The following is an 18,202-nucleotide window of genomic DNA, read 5'->3' on the forward strand; positions in this document are numbered from 1 at the left end:
CAGCTCAGCTCATTTTCTCCATGGAAAATTAGCCGGTGTGGAACCGTGTCCCCAGAGTGAACTGCTAGAGAGGTTAAGGACCGAGGAAGACGACTTAACCTACCAACATCTCCTGCCTGAATCTCCTGAGCCTTCTGCCTCTCACGCACTGTCAGAAGAGGAAATGTCCGATAAGTCCTCCCTGTCCTGAGACCAGAAGCCAGACAGCGAGACTGAGAAGTGCCCAGTGATGGCGAGCTCTTTTCCTCAAGACTGTATGGAACACATACAGGAAATTCAAACTCTGAGAAAGCGTTTGGAAGAATCTATTAAAACGAATGAGAAGCTCCGGAAACAGCTGGAACGGCAGGGGTCTGAGGCTGACCAAGGTTCCATAAATGTTGCTGCTTACGGCTCAGAGCTGCACAGCTCTCTGACGTCAGAGATACATTTCCTGAGGAAGCAGAACCAGGCCCTCAGTATGATGCTCGAGAAAGGGTTCAGAGATAAACAGAAAGAGAATGAAAATTTTCTTGAATCCCTGTCCAGGAAGGCGGCAAGTCTTGAGCACCTTCAGCTAGAGTACACCAGTGTAAAGGAAGAAAATGAAAGGTTGCAGAGAGACATCAGTGAGAAGGAGAGACACAACCGGCAGCTGACCCAGGAGGTCTGCAGCAGCCGCCAGGAGCTGAGCAGGGTACAGGAAGAAGTGAAGTTGAAGCAGCAGCTGCTCTCCCAGAATGAAAAGCTGCTGCAGTCCCTCTGAGTGGAGCTGAAGGTGTATGAGAAGCTGGACGAGGAGCATAGGAAGCTACAGCGAGAGGCCCAAGGTGAGGCATCTGCAGAAGGCTGGAAGGGGCCTGATTCTTTCAGCAACCTGCATGGCCTCCTGACAGACATGCAGGCTCTTCGTGACCAGCTAGAAAGGACCATCCAGAATATCATCACCCTGAGGAGCAAGCTGGAAGAGCAGCTGTCACAGGGATCGAAGAAGGTTCAGGAAGGGGCCCTCACTCTGGCTGTCAACGCCCTGTCTGTCACCGAGTGGTCCCCTCAGCTGGACAAACACGACGGCAACAAATGTCCTGAGGCCAGTGATTATTCATTTGATCTCTTTGAATCCCCTCAGGCAATGGCACCTGAATCAGCTTCTGAGGCTCCTCTGCTCTCTAGAACTGACGTTGACTTATTCTCCTGTGACAGCAGCACTTTTGTCACCAGCACCCCTTGCATGCCCTGCCTGGTTGCTGACCACCATGTGTGGGCCAACAAGAGTGGCCACCATATGCTGGGGCTGACTGAGGACTATGATGCCCTCCAGAAGCAGATCAGCCGGGGCCAGAGACTGCTTGCCGAGATGGACATTCAAACTCAAGAGGCTATGAGCCCCACAAGTCTGAGCCAGTTTCTCGCCATTATGAACACTCTCAAGCTGATCCTGGAAGAAGCCTCAAGATCGCTGAAGCTCTTCTGGAGGGTCTCAGTCCCCACAGATGGCCAGTGTTCTCTTCACTGTGAGCAGATGGGAGAAATGAAGGCAGAGATCACCAAACTACACCAAGAGTTGTTTGAAAAAGAAAAGAAGCTGCAGAACACAGCAAAACTTCTGCAGCAGGTAAAACACCAGGAGAAAGTCATCTGTGATCAGTTGGTCATCACCCACCAAGTCCTTCAGAAGGCCAGGCAAAACCTGGAGCGAAGACCTAGGGCTGCCCATCCAGGAACATCCAGTCCCAGCAGACCGGGCTCGTGAGGAGAGCTTTCAACTAATAAAGCTTGTGGTTCTGAGAAAAAAAAAGAGAAGCTCAGCTCAGCTCAGCTCCAAAAAAGAAACTGGCTGACACAGGGAAACAAAACAAAAGCATTCTGAGGGAGCAAAGGGAATGGGCCTCCCCAGGGGTGAGTGTGCGTATACCTGGGTGGGGGGGTGGGGGGTGGGGGTGGGGTCTGGGTCTTCTCCAGGTCATGTGACAGCCTGGGCGAAACCAATTGCATGGAGTGGTTGGCCCTGGTGGTCAGCAACCCATGGGACCCATCTTGTAACATGGAGTCTCAAGCTCAGTCACTCCCTCTCTCCCTTTGCCCATGCAAAAAGGGTTTGCTGCAGGCCATTCTCGAGCTCCCACTCCAGTGTCCCATTCCCAGTTCTTGTTCACAAGCAATCAGTTTCGTTACCACAGTGCCTTTTTCTGAGATGTTTAGATCCAAGAACAGGAGTGAAAGAAACAGTTTGTCCTCATTAAATGTATATGTGGATGCTATTAAAACATTAACAATATATGTCAAAACAGCCGTCTCAATCCTTCATGAACCCTACTCAAGCCATGCAGAAACCTCACCTTTACAGTTATTTGCTGTGACTTGCATTGTGCTCAGTGGGCATTGTTTTCAGTTAGAAAGCTGCTCGGCTGGGCTTGGGCTGGGCTTGGGCTGGGCTTGGGCTGGGCTTGGGCTGGGCTTGGGCTGGGCTTGGGCTGGGCTTGGGCTGGGCTTGGGCCCAGTCACTCTGAGGTTTAGTCCAAAGGGCTTTTTATACAAAAGACCTTGCCCTTTCAAGATCAAAGCACAATGTACAGCCAGTACGTTTGCTGCAGTAGACCCTTCAAAATGCCTGGTAACCACGCCTGTGGCCAAATCATCCTATTATGCAGCCCTGTTGGGTAAAGCAAGCTCAGATTCTCTGATCTTGAGTAAGGTCTCACTAGGGAGCCTCTGTGGGTCCCCACACTCCTCCTCCCTGACATCAATGTTCTTGTCTTCCTTCTTCTTCCTCCTCCTTCTTGTCTTCCTTCTTCTTCCTCCTCCTCCTTCTCTTCTTCCTCTTCTTATTCCTCCTCCTCCTCCTCTTGTAGATGAAGGGTGACCATGTATTCTTCAATTGTGGAAGTCTCCCTTGACACAGGATTAACTCTCCCAGGCTGCCATTGTGTAGATAATCTCGAGACACCTCTAGGCCTAGGTTCCTCTTCAGCTTTGACCTCCTGGGCCCTTTAGCATTTTTTAATGGGATCTACCCTCCATGCTGATTTGAAAGCATAATTTTCTTACTGAAAATAAGCAAAGAAAGAAAGAGCCTCTTCATCTGTTACAGAGATCAAGGGGCTAATGGGACTCTTGGATGTCTTTTTATTCTCTAGGCACTTTAGTAATGGGTTACTAACTGTCCAGGATGTTTTGGTAAAATAGACAACAGGTTCACCCTCTTGTCACAGAAGAAGAGGAAACAGGACATGATGTCAGTCAACAGGACTGATACAAGGAACTTTGGGTGTGGACAGCTGCCATTCTCTTCTCTTCATGTATTTAAGAACTTTTCATTGGATATCCGCTTCTGCAGGGTCTGTACTTGCCACTCGGGTACAGGCATAAGAAGATGTAAACTCTGCCTTCAAATCATTGCTGTCGGAGGGGATGCTGCTGTTAACAGTCTGGACACCACTGTGGGAGCACTGTGTGCACAGGAAGTAGAGGGGACCCTCCCTTTGACTTCTTGGAGGTAGCTAAGGAGTCACAACCATCTGGGTTTTCACCAGCTGGGGAGCCAGGGACTTCTTAGTTTTCATGCAAGTGGAGGATGAAATGGTCACAGTAGGTACAGGAGGTGACAGAGGTCTGTCACCATCTGTACCATCGTTTCAGATACTTGTCATGCACTACCTGATGTCACGCTCTGTGTGCGGGGCATAAGGCCCTGCTGGTGTCCAAGATCTCTGAGAACCACCGCTCCATCCAACTGCCCATTTCCATCATCCTCTAAAACAGACTTCTGGCTCTTCACTCATTCTTCCTAGGCCTTATATTTGTTAACAATGACTAAGTAACTAGCTGAGTATCCACTGTTGTGCTTTGACTAATTAACTAGCTGAGTACCCACTGTGCTTTGACTAAGTAACTAGTTGAGTACCTTTGACTAGGTAACTTGGAGTGCTTTGACTTGGTAACTTGAGCATCTACTGGGCTTTCCTAAGCACTTTTCACGTATTTCCCCTCCTCTCTATTAGTAAAGTCTTAAATCCCCAAGTTACCTAACCTTCCTTCCATGGAAGATGGCTAGGAAAAAAATACCTAAGGAAGGTCTGAGGCCACCCTGCGGGCCCCCACCCTAAAGCACCAGTTCAGTTTCCGCTCCTCTGTCCATTTGAATGGCGGTTAATACTGGAAAGAATTCGGCCCCAGTGCCGCTTGCCCCCAGGCGGGCTCAGATAAGAGATTGTTGTGGAGCCACTTGGGTCCCAAGATGGAAACACAGATAATCTTTGCTATTTAACATGGAGCTGGAGTCCTTGGGAGACAAATTAGAAAAAGAGGAGGGAGGCGGCAGGGGAGAAAGGAGGCCTGCTTAAATCTCTTTATTTCCAGGAAACAGTCATTTTAATGATTCAACCTTTAATTAAGGAAACAAACACAGCTGCCACTTGCAGCCCTCATCTGATTTCAAAGGCCCTAGCCCTCCAGCGGGGTTCTGAGGGGATGGCCCCCAGGACTAGTGGGTGTAGCACAGGTTCCGACCTGCTGCACAAATTGGGGAGCAGGGGCTGGGAAGTCCAGTGGGTACCAGCGCTGAGTTCTCTATAATGGAGAGAGACCCAGCGTGCACCAGATATGGGACATTCTGCTTGCAAATGTTCAGACACAGAGACAGACTCTTTCCAACAGCCTTGGAGCTCAGAGTGGACACGTCACTCTCCTCCCCCCCCCCCCCCCCCGCCCCCAGGGCGCACCTCCATAACTCCCAAGTTACAGGGTAAGGAGAGGTGAGAAGGTCCCAGAACTCTTGGGCAGTTCTGGGCCATTTCTGTAAATCTCCCAAATAAAAAGTTTGCCATGAGGAAAGGTTTGAGGTTAGAAGAAAAAAACAAAAAACAAACAAACAAACAAAAAAAAAAAAACAACCTACCTACACATAGTGACTTACACCTGTACTTCTAGAACTTGGGAGGCTGAGGCAGGAGGATTACTGCAAGTTGGAGGTTACATAATGGATTACAGGGTCAGACTGGGTTACTCACTATACCATTCCAATAAAAAGAAAAAAGAAATAGAAGTTATAGAGACATAGGAAGAAAGGAAAGTTGACGTAAAGGATGACACTGTTTCCATGAAGCTTTGTTAAAATCTGTATTTACTTATAAGAGAACCACAGTTTCTAAACTACTCCAAAATGGCTAGAATAAAAAATTCAACCCAAGTATAATAGCATTTGCTCTCTAAAATACATAATAAGATAGTACATATCTTCAGTCTTTTAAATGTTCATTTTTCATAAGTAACGATTCTGCCCCTACAATTTTACGTAAACGTATGTTGGGAAAGTTTCCACGATTGTTTGAGGTGTTAGGTAATACTCTGGTTAACGTTTGTGTACCATGGACGTATGTACATCACTTGTGGCAATACTGAGTGTTGTCCATGCTCTGTGTTCCTAAAAAACTAGCAGCATTAAGAAGTCCTCACTCTCAGGGGAGGGCCAGACGGCTTGGCAGGAAAAGGTGTCTGCGGCCAAGCCTACACCTGATTTTGGCGTCTGGGACCTACGTGGCAGAAGAGAACCAACCCCACAAATCTGTCCACTGACCTTCACAGTTGCTGTGTAGCTCCTTTGCACACGCATACACACACACTCATGGGAGGAAAACATGCAGTTTTATTCACGACAGATTTTACAGTGCTTTGTGTGGTTTTACATACCAGTACTTTTTCTGTAAAAGCAGGAGGAAGGTCAGGAGTTCAAGGACAGCTTGTCCTTTAAGACCCCTCTCTCTCTCTCTTTTTCCCTTCTTTCTGTTCCTCTTCCTCCTCCTCCTTTTTGGTTTCTTGAGACAGGGTTTTTCCTTGTGTAGACCAGGCTGGCTTCAAACTCACAAAGATCCATTGCCTCTGCTGAGATAAAAGGCATGTGCCACCACCCGGCTAAGACTCTGTCTTAAAAAAAAAATAAAAAATCCAGGCATGGTGGTGTGTGTGTGTGTGTGTGTGTGTGTGTGTGTGTGTGTGAGAGAGAGAGAGAGAGAGAGAGAGAGAGAGAGAGAGAGAGAGAGAGAGAGAGAGAGACTTCAGCACTTGGCAGGCGGAGGCAGATGGGCCATGGTGAGTTCAAGGCCAGTCTGGTCTACCGAGTAAGCAAATTCCAGACCAGGCAGGACTGGCGAGTTGAAGATGTTGCTTTCCGGCAGGTGTAACAGTGGTCCCTCTCCAGAGAGGGCCTGCTGGCTGCTCATAAGGAAAGCAGAGGTGACAATGACTGTCCCAGGCTTTATAATCTGCTGTTTTCTCAAACGACAAGATGGCATATTTGGGGGGGAGCATGTCCTAAACTGGCTAGAAGGGACAGAAAAGAAGACGGAGCCAAGGTTGCAGGAGTAGGGGGTGGAGCAATGGCTTGGGTGGGTGGAAGCACCCGGCAGGTCCCCTCAAATTTGTCCTCTTACCCCCACATGAGTTCATTCTCTCTGCCTCTCTGTCTCTCTCTGTCTCTCTCTCTCACACGCACACACACTCACGAGAGAAAGAGAGAGAGAGAGAGGCAGACTAAACTAAATAAATGAGAAGGCTTAGGCTTGATGGTGTGTTTTTAAAAATATTTTATTTATTTTTATTTTATGTGCACACTTGTCTGTGTGAGGGTGTCAGATCCCCTGGAACTGGAGTTACAGACAGTTGTAAACTGCCATGTGGGTGCTGGGAATTGAACCCAGGTCATCTGGGAGAGCAGCCAGTGCTCTTAACCACTGCACCATCTCACCAGCTCTTGGTGGTATATTCTTTTTTTTTTTTTTTCCCAAGACAGGGTTTCTCTGTGTAGCTTTGTGCCTTTCCTGGAGCTCACTTGGTAGCCCAGGCTGGCCTCGAACTCACAGAGATCCGCCTGGCTCTGCCTCCTGAGTGCTGGGATTTAAGGCGTGTGCTAATACTGTCCGGCCCAACTCTTAAAAAATAAAAGAAAGAATACTCACACCTTTAATCTCAGCACTCGGGAGGCAGAGCCAGGCGGATCTCTGTGAGTTCCAGGCCAGCCTGTTCTACAGAGTGAGTTCCAGGACAGATACCAAAACAACACAGAGAAATCCTGTCTTGGAAAACCAAAAAAATAAATAAAAATAAAATAAAACAAAGAGTACAAGAGGCTTATGGGCAGGTGGATGGGGTCTATTGTCCATGAAAGAAAAAAATAGCAAAGAGACAGAGTTGGTTAGGAAGAGCCTCGGAACACAGTGGCAGTCCCAGATAACAGCATGGCTGCTCTCGAGTCAAGATTTCCCCGAGAGGGGCTTCTCACTGGCAGACCAACCAAATCCTAGAACTCTACCACACTCTGGCCTTGCTGGAGTTCTCCAGGAGGACTTGGTCTTGGAACTGGGGTTGATTTTAAGGGTGCTGCAGGCTGGGGGCTGTGCCCTTTCAGCCGATTGGCACACTGTTTCTTTTTCTTTTTTTTTTTTAACTTATAATATTTTTTTAAATTTTATATATATATATATATATATATTTTACAATACCATTCAGTTCTACATATCAGCCATGGGTTCCCCTATTCTCCCCTCTCCCACCCCCTCCCCTTACCCCCAGCCTACCCTCCATTCCCACCTCCTCCAGGACAAGTCCTCCCCCGAGGACTGTGATCAACCTGGTAGACTCAGTCCAGGCAGGTTCAGTCCCTTCCTCCCAGACTGAGCCAAGCGTCCCTGCATAAGCTCCAGGTTTCAAACAGCCAACTCATGCAATGAGCACAGGACTTGGTCCCACTGCCTAGTTGCCTCCCAAACTGATCAAGCCAATCAACTGTCTCATCTATTCAGAGGCCCTGATCCAGCTGGGGGCCCCTCAACCTCTGGTTCATAGTTCATGTGTTTCCATTCATTTGGCTATTTTTTTTTCAATAATTGAGTAAAACTGAAATTTATTATAAGCCACAGTCGTCCTAGGGACCTCCATGCTATATATATAGCCTCTATGGTTCTATGGGTTGTGGTCTGATTGTTCTTTATTTTATATCTAGAATCCACCTATGAGTGAGTACATACCATGACTGTCTTTCTGGGTTTGGGTTACCTCACTCAGGATGATTTTTTCTAGTTCCATCCATTTGCCTGCAAATTTCATGCTTTCATTGTTTTTCTCTGCTGAGTAGTACTCCATCGTGTATATGTACCACATTTTTTTCATCCATTCTTCCATTGATGGGCATCTAGGTTGTTTCCAGGTTCTGGCTATTACAAATAGGGCACACTGTTTCTTGTAGGTTAACCAAGCACCATGCTTCCCTGGCTGTCCCACAGGAGGGCAGAAGCAGCCCGATTGGCAGTTCCCACCAGACATGGAGATGGCATCAGCCCTTTCTGTCAGAACCCTTAACCCCACTATTCCCAAGGTTCACATGATTCTGGATGCAGTATTTCAGGTATCTTTCTGATATCTGGAGGTGACTGAGGGGGCCCTGCCAGGCACCAGGCTAGTGATGGGAACACAGAGGAAAGAGAAGTTTCCGTATAGTCTGTGAGTCAGAAAGTGCATGCAGCCCAGGCCAGTCCTGCTATTATCTCCTCCTTAGAAACGTGCCTCTGAGACTGAGCCTGTGGCCTGTTTCGAAATACTTCCTTCAGTCACTAAGGCCAGCCTGGTCCGTTTTGTTCTAAACCCAGGACCTCCACCTGCCAGCTGCCTCGGGCTACAGCAGCAGCACAGACCACTTGTCTCCAACTTTCCTGTGCTGGAAATCCCTGAATCTTTGAGGCGACTATCCCCCTAACAAACAAAGGAGAGCCTGAGAGTCCCCTCACCACTCACCCTCCCCTCATCCTTCCTTTCTCTCCCCCAGATCCAGACTGGTGAGAAACAACATCCACAATGGAGTCGGAGGTCACATTTAGTTCAGCACCATTGGCTGCTTAATTGGCTGGTTCTATTGCTCCTCTCCTCATCTGCCAGGGCAGCGGCTAACAAGCTGCTTGCAGGGCAATTAAGCCTCAGTTTCTGAGCATGGCTGAGGCAAGCATCCGCTCCCCTCCTTCGTCTGGGAGCCTGTTGGACTGCAGGGAGTGGATTCTTCTCCAGAATCCCACGTGAATCTCTGGGGCTCAGTGAACACACCTTCTGAAGGAGGTGGCTCCAGAATCCAGGGAAGAGCCTGTTGCCTCTGGACCTAGAGAAGATAGCCTAGCCTGGGAATGTAGCTCTCATGTCTTCTGGGGTGCAGAGGCAGTGATGTTCAGTGGTTAGAGAGCACAGAGTCAGGTATGTTCCGCTTTGGAACATGACCCTGTCCCTTTACTAGTGTTGTGACCCGGGAAAGTTACAGTCACCAGTCTTTTCTGGGCTTCAGTTTCTTCCTATGTAAATGTGACTAGAACAGTGACTTTGCCTCCAAGAAAAGCACTGTTGTTTCTAAGCAAAGAGGCAACATCTCTTTCACCTGTGTTTATGAATGTGAATGCAGCAGTGAGTTCCCTTAAAGGAAACACACTGTGTTTTGAATAAAGAGGTGACTTCTCTTTGAATTGCATTTACCAATGTGACCAGAACAGGGAGTTTGCTATTAATAATAAGAGCAGCCAAAACTTACCCTACCAATCAGGATGACTTCATGGTACAGAGATACATAGCATTTTGCATGGGCCTGGGTGCCTGTATTAGGTCAACAGTGACGTTGGAGAAGCAAATAAAACCACACAACCCAGAACAGATATTTCCAATCCCAAGTTGTCAGAAGGACCTACAAATGCTGATGGCCCTTGCATCAGCCAGACACTTGAGAGTTTTCTGGATCAAGCTGCCGTCATGAGGGATCTTACCTGTGGATACAACTGTGGTCCGCTCCTTCCGCCACTCAGTTTACTCATTGACTATTTGTGGCCATCAGAAGGGAGGTGCATGCTGTGGCATGGATCTGGAATGTCCCTCAGAGGCCACAGTGGTAAGCTTGGGCCTCAGCATGAAGCTATGGAGAGGTGGTGGAGACCATAAGGGCCAGGCTTCTGTTAGAGACTTTTAGATCAGGGGGCGTGTGTCCTCAGAAAATGCTGGAATCCCAGTCCCTCTTCTCTTTCTCACCATGAGGTGAGTAGTTTTGTCCCACCGTGGATTTGCCACCGAAAACCACAGTGACAACCAATCATGCACTAAAACCTCAAAAACTAGGAGCCAAACAAGACAAGGTGACAAGGGCCAAGCCACATTGCTGGTAAAAGGAAGAAGCATCATGTCCCAACCAAGACTGGCAGGTAGGATGTGGGGCTAGGGCCTGGATCTAAAAACAGTTCCATCCACTTCATAACTGAACCTGGAGCCTCTGGCTAATTCAGAGAATGGTGTGAAGGGGCTGGCCCAGACAGCTACTCTTCACTGCTCCTGAGAGTAAGGTGTGCTCTTCTGCTCCAGCATGTGCTTGGGGGTAAATAAAACATCCAAGAAAATGGCTTCTTTGTCCCTAGATATTGGGGAAAATTTTGTTCTTAAAACCAACTAACTAGCTAACTAACTAACTAACAAGACTGGAGAGACGGCTCAATAAGTAAAAGAGTGTTTGATCTGAAAGCATACGGGCCCGAGTTCAAATCCCCAGCACCCATTTCCCCCCCCAGCCAGGCTTGACTGCAGTGCCCATAACCCCAACACTGTGGGGTGGGGGACAGGTGTGTCCTAAGAGCTTGCTGGCCAGCCAGTGTAGCCAAATGGAGAGCTTTCAGTTTGGTCAATAAGGTGGAGAGCTACAGAAGATGCCTGAAGACCTGCTCAGGCATCTGCATGCATGCTTCTAAGTCTGCATGTGTGCTTACACACACCCTCCACATATAATTTAACACACACACACACACACACACACACACACACACACACACACACACACTCAAATGCATGTACCACACATATGACTTACCATACACACAACATAAAAATGTAAAAGTTAACCTTGGGTTTTTTTTTTTTTGTCTGAATTCTATGAAGGAGTCCAATACCCCAGAAATCATGACCAATTTTATAGAGTTAGGGTGGGTCCAGGTGGGTGGTGAGGAGAGGTGGGGGGCAAATGCTGAAGAGTGACAGGGGCCAGTGACAGGAACAGTCCTGCTTGTGGCCCTCATCTCACCCCTTTCCTGGCTTTGTCTACTATTTAGCGATGACGGTGTCTACTTTCCCTTCGTGAGGAAACTGCAATTCTCCTTTCTGTAGATTTCAGAACGGTTGTCCTAGTTTTCTAAAAAGTTTACTTTAAGAAGTAACTTGGGCATGGTGGCTCATGCCTATAATCACTCCACACTGAGGAGGCTGAGGCAGGAGGATCATGAGTTTGAGGCCAACCCTGGGACCAGTCAAAGCAACTAACAACGGTTCTCTCCTCTGGAAACACGAACCTCGGCAGACATCACGGAGCTCTTCTGGGGATGGAAAACACGGACCCACATGATTGCGTCTGTCAGCATCACCTGGATTTTGAAGAGTAACACAGAGGATGATGAGGGTGATTCCTGAGCCTTGTTAGTTATTTGAGATAGATGGTAAGTGAAGAGCACAAAGGAATGAAGCCTCTGGAAACATCTGGTTGCCTAAGGAAACTTCCTGGACTCCTCAGCCTATGCTTTTCTGGGTTCAGCTGTCTGAGGATCTCGAAGGAAGACAGGGGAGGGATAGAGTTAGCACAGACTGTGGACATTCAAGATACCCCCAAGTCATAACTCCCTTTCACCTTCCTCCTTGAAATTTCCCAGGATTGGTTAAGAGCTAAGCTGGCTGATTCGGGCCTTCCTGCTTTCCTTCTCCCACCCCCTTTCTCCCCCTCCACGCCTCTCTCCCCTTCTTCTCTCCTCCTTCCATCCCTCCTTCCTGCTCCTTCTGGGCAAGAAGACTATTAACAGGCTACAAGAGGATGGCTATGGGGGGGGGGCAGTAGTGACAAGAAAAAGGAGGAGTGATGATCCACAGCCTAGACAATCGGCCTGTGATTCATCAAGGGCAAGGCCGTGGCTCTGCTTCTTTCCAGGAATTACAGACAAGAAACACGGGCAAGAGCTGGCGTCTCAAACCCCTGGAGGCTTAATGAAGAGTCCCGTGCGCAGGAGTGCTAAGGAGTGGGAGCTATCATACGTATTCAATTAAGAAAGTAGCCCCTTGTAGGCTGTTCACTCCAGGAAATGTTAAGGAGGATAGAGAATTTGCTCAGTTCAGCTCAAAAAGCATCATCAAAGCATCACCAGTTTTGCAAACCTTCATTTGTTGGCTCCCTGTATCCAGCCCATGTCCATAATCCATATCCATTCTCCCCTCTTCTTCCCAATATCCCCAATTTCCTGTGAGGAATCACTCTCCCTCCCATTTTCTGTCACATTCTAGGACCTAGAAGAATCTAGGTGATTCTGATTTCATCGCTAGGTGGGGACACACATGATTTACCTTAAACCAATCGACACTTGAATTTCTCCTGCCCTTCTCTGTTGGTTCTGGGTTGGGAGCATCGTCTACTCCAGTAGGCATCTTGGGGTCATTAGAAGAGGGCCTGATATGGGTGGAGCCTGATGAGATAAAAAATGGAGAGAAAAGGAAACATGGGTTGCATTGCTTAGGTCATGAGAACAATCCTCCCCCAGAAGACAGAAGGCGCCCCCTCAAACCCTAGTTAAGCAAAGCTGATACCTGCCCCATTTAAGTTTACGTGGGTCATGGGACATGCATAGAGGTCGGAAGACAACTTTCAGGAGTTCTCTCGTTCTACCATGTGGGTCCAGGGAATGGAACTCTGGCTTAGCAGCAATTACCTTCAGAAGCTGAGTCTTGGTTTTTATAAAATACCTTGATAAAATATCCCGAGCCCATTTGCATGGAATTTTCCATTATTTGTAACTAAAAGCACCTGGTCAGAAATGACTGGCAGCTGGGAATGTCACTCAGTTGGTGGAATAGTTGCCAACTGTGCCCACATCCTGAGTTCAAGCCCCAGGACAGGAGGGAGGGAGATAGGGGGGGGGAGACAGACAGAGAGAGAGAGAGAGAGAGAGAGAGAGAGAGAGAGAGAGAGAGAGAGAGAGAGAAGAGAGAGCTCATATCTGCCATACAAGGTCACAGTAAGGGCTAAATTGGAATACTTGAAGTGGGAAACACAAAATTGTTCCATAAAGTCGCTCTCCGTCACCCATCCCAGCCCTAGGCGCTGTCAGGGCTGGCCAGTGAAGTATAGTCTGTGGGAGTATCTGCCCAGAGGAGAAGGATGCTCTTCTTGTCTTCTAGGTTTGCCTCTGCCACAAAGGGAGGCTGGCAATTGAAGCATCTCTTGTCCTTGGACACTGTATGAGTTTTCCTAACAAATGACTGCACCTTGGTGTTGGTGAGTTCTTGGTCAACATGACCCAAGGTAGGATCATCTGGGAAGAGGAACCGCTATTGAGAAAATGCCTCCCTCTGGTTGATGTAGGTAGGTCTATGGGGGTATTATCTTGATTAATGATTGATGTGAGAGGGTCCAGCCCATTGGAGGCAGGTGGTCCTGGGTGACATAAGAAATCGTGGGGAGCAAGCCAGTAAGCAGCACTCCTCCATGGCTTCTGCATCAGTCCCTGCCTGTGGGTTCCTTCCCTGAGTTCCTGCCCTCATGTCCCTTCATGATGGAGTGTGAGCTATGAGCTGAAATAAACCCTTTCCTCCTCAAGTTGCTATTGATCAGTGTTTTTTATCAACAACAGAACACAGACCGCGAGGAGCAGCAATCTGTGCATTAATGAAGAGGGAGGTACACCCAGGCTTCTAGAGAACTATCTTTATTATAAATAGCGGTATAGGCTAAGGGTGGTCAGCACTTTACATGAAGGACTCTGAGTGTGCTCCTTACATGATTGTGATAAGGACCAGAAAGGTTAGGTGACTCTGGCCTCTCTGTGCCCACAGGGTGAGAATGGACTGAATTCTTGAACACGACACTGGCATCTAAAGCACAGAATGCCTACCTAGAACCAGCCCTAGAGGACAGCTCTGGGGTCAGCATTGCCTTTGTCCCCTGTCCAGAAATAAAATGGCTGAGAGCAGCAGAAGCATTTCTTAGTGACACTGTACAGCACTCACCTGTGACCCTGTACAGCACTCACCAGTGACCCTGTACAGCACTCACTCACCTGTGACCCTGTACAGCACTCACCTGTGACCCTGTACAGCACTCACCTGTGACCCTGTACAACACTCACTCACCTGTGACCCTGTACAGCACTCACCTGTGACCCTGTGACCCTGTACAGCACTCACCTGTGACCCTGTACAGTACTCACTCACCTGTGACCCTGTACAGCACTCACCAGTGACCCTGTACAGCACTCACTCACCTGTGACCCTGTACAGCACTCACTCACCTGTGACCCTGTACAGTACTCACTCACCTGTGACCCTGTACAGCACTCACCTGTGACCCTGTACAGCACTCACCTGTGACCCTGTACAGCACTCACTCACCTGTGACCCTGTACAGCACTCACCTGTGACCCTGTGACCCTGTACAGCACTCACCTGTGACCCTGTACAGCACTCACTCACCTGTGACCCTGTACAGCACTCACTCACCTGTGACCCTGTGCAGCACTCACTCACCTGTGACCCTGTGCAGCACTCACTCACCTGTGACCCTGTACAGCACTCACTCACCTGTGACCCTGTACAGCACTCACCAGTGACCCTGTACAGCACTCACTCACCTGTGACCCTGTACAGCACTCACCTGTGACCCTGTACAGCACTCACCTGTGACCCTGTGACCCTGTACAGCACTCACCTGTGACCCTGTACAGCACTCACTCACCTGTGACCCTGTACAGCACTCACTCACCTGTGACCCTGTGCAGCACTCACTCACCTGTGACCCTGTACAGCACTCACTCACCTGTGACCCTGTGCAGCACTCACTCACCTGTGACCCTGTACAGCACTCACCTGTGACCCTGTACAGCACTCACCTGTGACCCTGTGACCCTGTACAGCACTCACTCACCTGTGACCCTGTACAGCACTCACCTGTGACCCTGTACAGCACTCACTCACCTGTGACCCTGTACAGCACTCACTCACCTGTGACCCTGTACAGCACTCACTCACCTGTGACCCTGTACAGCACTCACTCACCTGTGACCCTGTACAGCACTCACTCACCTGTGACCCTGTGCAGCACTCACCTGTGACCCTGTACAGCACTCACTCAACTGTGACCCTGTACAGCACTCACTCACCTGTGACCCTGTACAGCACTCACCTGTGACCCTGTATAGCACTCACCTGTGACCCTGTACAGCACTCACTCACCTGTGACCCTGTACAGCACTCACCTGTGACCCTGTACAGCACTCACTCACCTGTGACCCTGTACAGCACTCACCTGTGACCCTGTGCAGACCTCACCTGTGACACTGTACAGCACTCACTCACCTGTGACCCTGTACAGCACTCACCTGTGACCCTGTACAGCACTCACCTGTGACCCTGTACAGCACTCACTCACCTGTGACCCTGTACAGCACTCACCTGTGACCCTATGCAGCACTCACCTGTGACCCTGTACAGCACTCACTCACCTGTGACCCTGTACAGCACTCACTCACCTGTGACCCTGTACAGCACTCACTCACCTGTGACCCTGTACAGCACTCACTCACCTGTGACCCTGTACAGCACTCACCTGTGACCCTGTACAGCACTCACCTGTGACCCTGTACAGCACTCACTCACCTGTGACCCTGTACAGCACTCACCTGTGACCCTATGCAGCACTCACCTGTGACCCTGTGCAGCATGTCTACAGCTGGCTCTTCCAGGACTTTGATTTGGTTTCTTATGATGGTCTCAAAGGTTTTGTAGTTCACAAACCCTGGCAGCTCTCGGCCTCGATATTGCTTTTCAAATTTCCAGACTTCTTTATATAATGAATCATAACCTAAAATAGGAGGTGACTATTAGATATTTTTTAAAAACCATCTTGCACATTTTCCTAAGCAAATCCATTCTGATCTTACTGAATTTACTGAGATAAAACAAGGCAAATAAATATCTGCAAATTGGAAAATATTTGGGGTTACAGAGAAGAATGAAATCTCAAGGCCACTTCCCTCAGTTGAGGCAAAAGGCAAGCTCAGACCAGAGACCACGGCAGAATCCAACAGGTGGAAACCAGGGGAAGACATGGCCTCAAAAAGACCTTGAGTGTGTGGGTTTTTGAATCCAGCTGGATTTGACCAAAGAGGAAGAGACAGAGCACATGACTCACAGGCCCTTTGGCCTCTAGATGGCATCAGGAGCTGAGTGGGAGGAGGGTGTCCCTCAGCAGGAAAGGACAGGGCTAGTGAGCACCTGGATGGCCCCAGTGTGACCTGACCTCCCTGTTCATGACACAAAACACTTAGTCCCTCTCCCCACTACTGGAAGTGGGCAGCAGACTCAGATGGCCCCAGCTTCCTTTGTGATGAACTAGCTGTTTTTATTTTTTTATTTTATCATTTTATATGGATGGGTGTTTGGCCTGCATGAATGTCTGTGCACAATGTGCATACTGTACCACCAGATGTCAGAGAAACCTCAGATCCCATGGATTACAGATGGTTATGAGTCACCTTATGGGTGCTGTGGATCAAAGCTAGGTCCTCTGAAAGAATAGCCAGTGTCCCTAACCACTGAGCCATCAATCCAGTTCATCAGAATATTTTTAATTAAAAGAAAACTTAGCTCATTAAAGAAGACTTTTAATATATTCAGAGTTTTGGGCCAAGCTCCACAGTTTAACCCTTGATTCAGTGAAGTTTCTGTCACCTCCAGGATCTGCTGCTCTCACCAGCAGTCAGTGCCTCCCTTTCTGCCCTCTCTCCAACCCTGCAGCCCCTGCTCTGCTCTGTCCACACCATGTATGTACTCTGGGTGTTTCTGAAATGGAATCACATACCACAGGCCACTGTGACTGTCCTGCTGGCTTTCACTCAGTATCCTGTCATCAAGGCTCACCAGCCTTGTACCTTGTATCTGCACTCCTTCTGTTCCTTTCTTGGGTTAAAATACTGCACTGAGAGATGCTAAGAGCTGAATTGCTTCCCTGATAATGCTTGTGCTGTGGTCCTAACCACCCAGAACCTCAGGAGGGGACTATTTACAGATGAGGTTTTTATAAGATTACTAAGTAGAAAGGAGTCTCTTAGGGTGGTCTCTAATCCACTGTATCTTGTGTCCTTACAGGGGCTGACAAGGACACATAAATATCCAGAGTAAAGGACTTGTGAAGACATGGGGAGGTGATGCCAGGTTCATTGTAAGAGGACTTGTATAGTAGTGGAAATAGACATCTTTCAACTCCCCCAGGAGTGGAAGTGGGCATCCTGTGTTTGTCTCTCATCCTTAGCACATGAGGAACAGGATAGATGGTGTCATCTTGGGAGCAGAGATGGAGACCTCACTAGTCACCTCATTTTCTGGTGCCTTGTCCTCAGACATCTTAGCACCATGAAGTGTAAGTGATGGTCTCCTATTGTCTATAACAATGGAGTGTATGATTGTTAAGGATGGCAACCCACATTGGACAAGATGCTTACCATTTTGGAAATTTTTTTCAATCTCCTTACTCCACAATAAGAACTCGTTTCGGATCCTGGTGAACAGGCGACATTCTCCCTTCCACATTTTCCTCCCCTTGTACTATGGCAGTGATGTCCTGGTTAAAAGTGTTGATTTTCTGTCAAGAAGGAAAACATCAGTATCAGCAGAGATCTTTCAAGTATGGGGTCAAGGTGGTAAAAAGGAAAGTGGATGAGACACCTTCTCATCCTGGGCTCAGCAGAACAGTATTAAGGGAGGGATTTTTGGAACAGGAAATACCTCCCTTCTTCCTTTGGGATTCTTAGGGAGAACTCTTCTGTCAGTGTGGGTGAAATGAAAATGCCCCCCACAATCTCCACCCTGCACTCAACCATAATCTCTGTCCTGACTCCTTTTTAACACTAATTGCACAGGATGCATCTCTATCAGCCTTGGAAGCATGAGATCTGAAGAGCACCAGAAAGAGATTCCTGTGTAGACAGTGATGCAGTCATCATGCCCAGAACTATGGACAATGCTCACTTCAATCAGGAAGAAAGTTTTCTCATTGTCATCCTCTGGTATGTCTGCACCATACTTCTGCAGCTCCTCACTTGCAGTCTGGTGACACTTCTTTATTTGATTTTCTAACAAAGGCAGAGATTTCTGAAATGGAAAGAGGTAAATGGGACATAGAAATATAGACTGG

General features: G+C 48.3%; 1 protein-coding gene across 1 annotated transcript in view; it reads right to left on the reverse strand.

The window, feature by feature from the left end:
- Positions 1-5,137: 5,137 nt before the first annotated feature.
- Positions 5,138-18,202, reverse strand: part of Setd4 (SET domain containing 4) — a 79,208-nt gene continuing 66,143 nt past the window's right edge. The window contains 7 exon segments of the mRNA XM_076549230.1: positions 5,138-5,859; positions 11,328-11,399; positions 12,364-12,482; positions 15,713-15,871; positions 17,511-17,593; positions 17,595-17,650; positions 18,037-18,159. Of these exon segments, the coding sequence (XP_076405345.1) occupies positions 5,725-5,859; positions 11,328-11,399; positions 12,364-12,482; positions 15,713-15,871; positions 17,511-17,593; positions 17,595-17,650; positions 18,037-18,159 (747 nt within the window). The 3' untranslated portion in view covers positions 5,138-5,724.

This window comes from Peromyscus maniculatus, chromosome 12, assembly GCF_049852395.1.
Source record: "Peromyscus maniculatus bairdii isolate BWxNUB_F1_BW_parent chromosome 12, HU_Pman_BW_mat_3.1, whole genome shotgun sequence".
Taxonomy (NCBI): domain Eukaryota; kingdom Metazoa; phylum Chordata; class Mammalia; order Rodentia; family Cricetidae; genus Peromyscus; species Peromyscus maniculatus.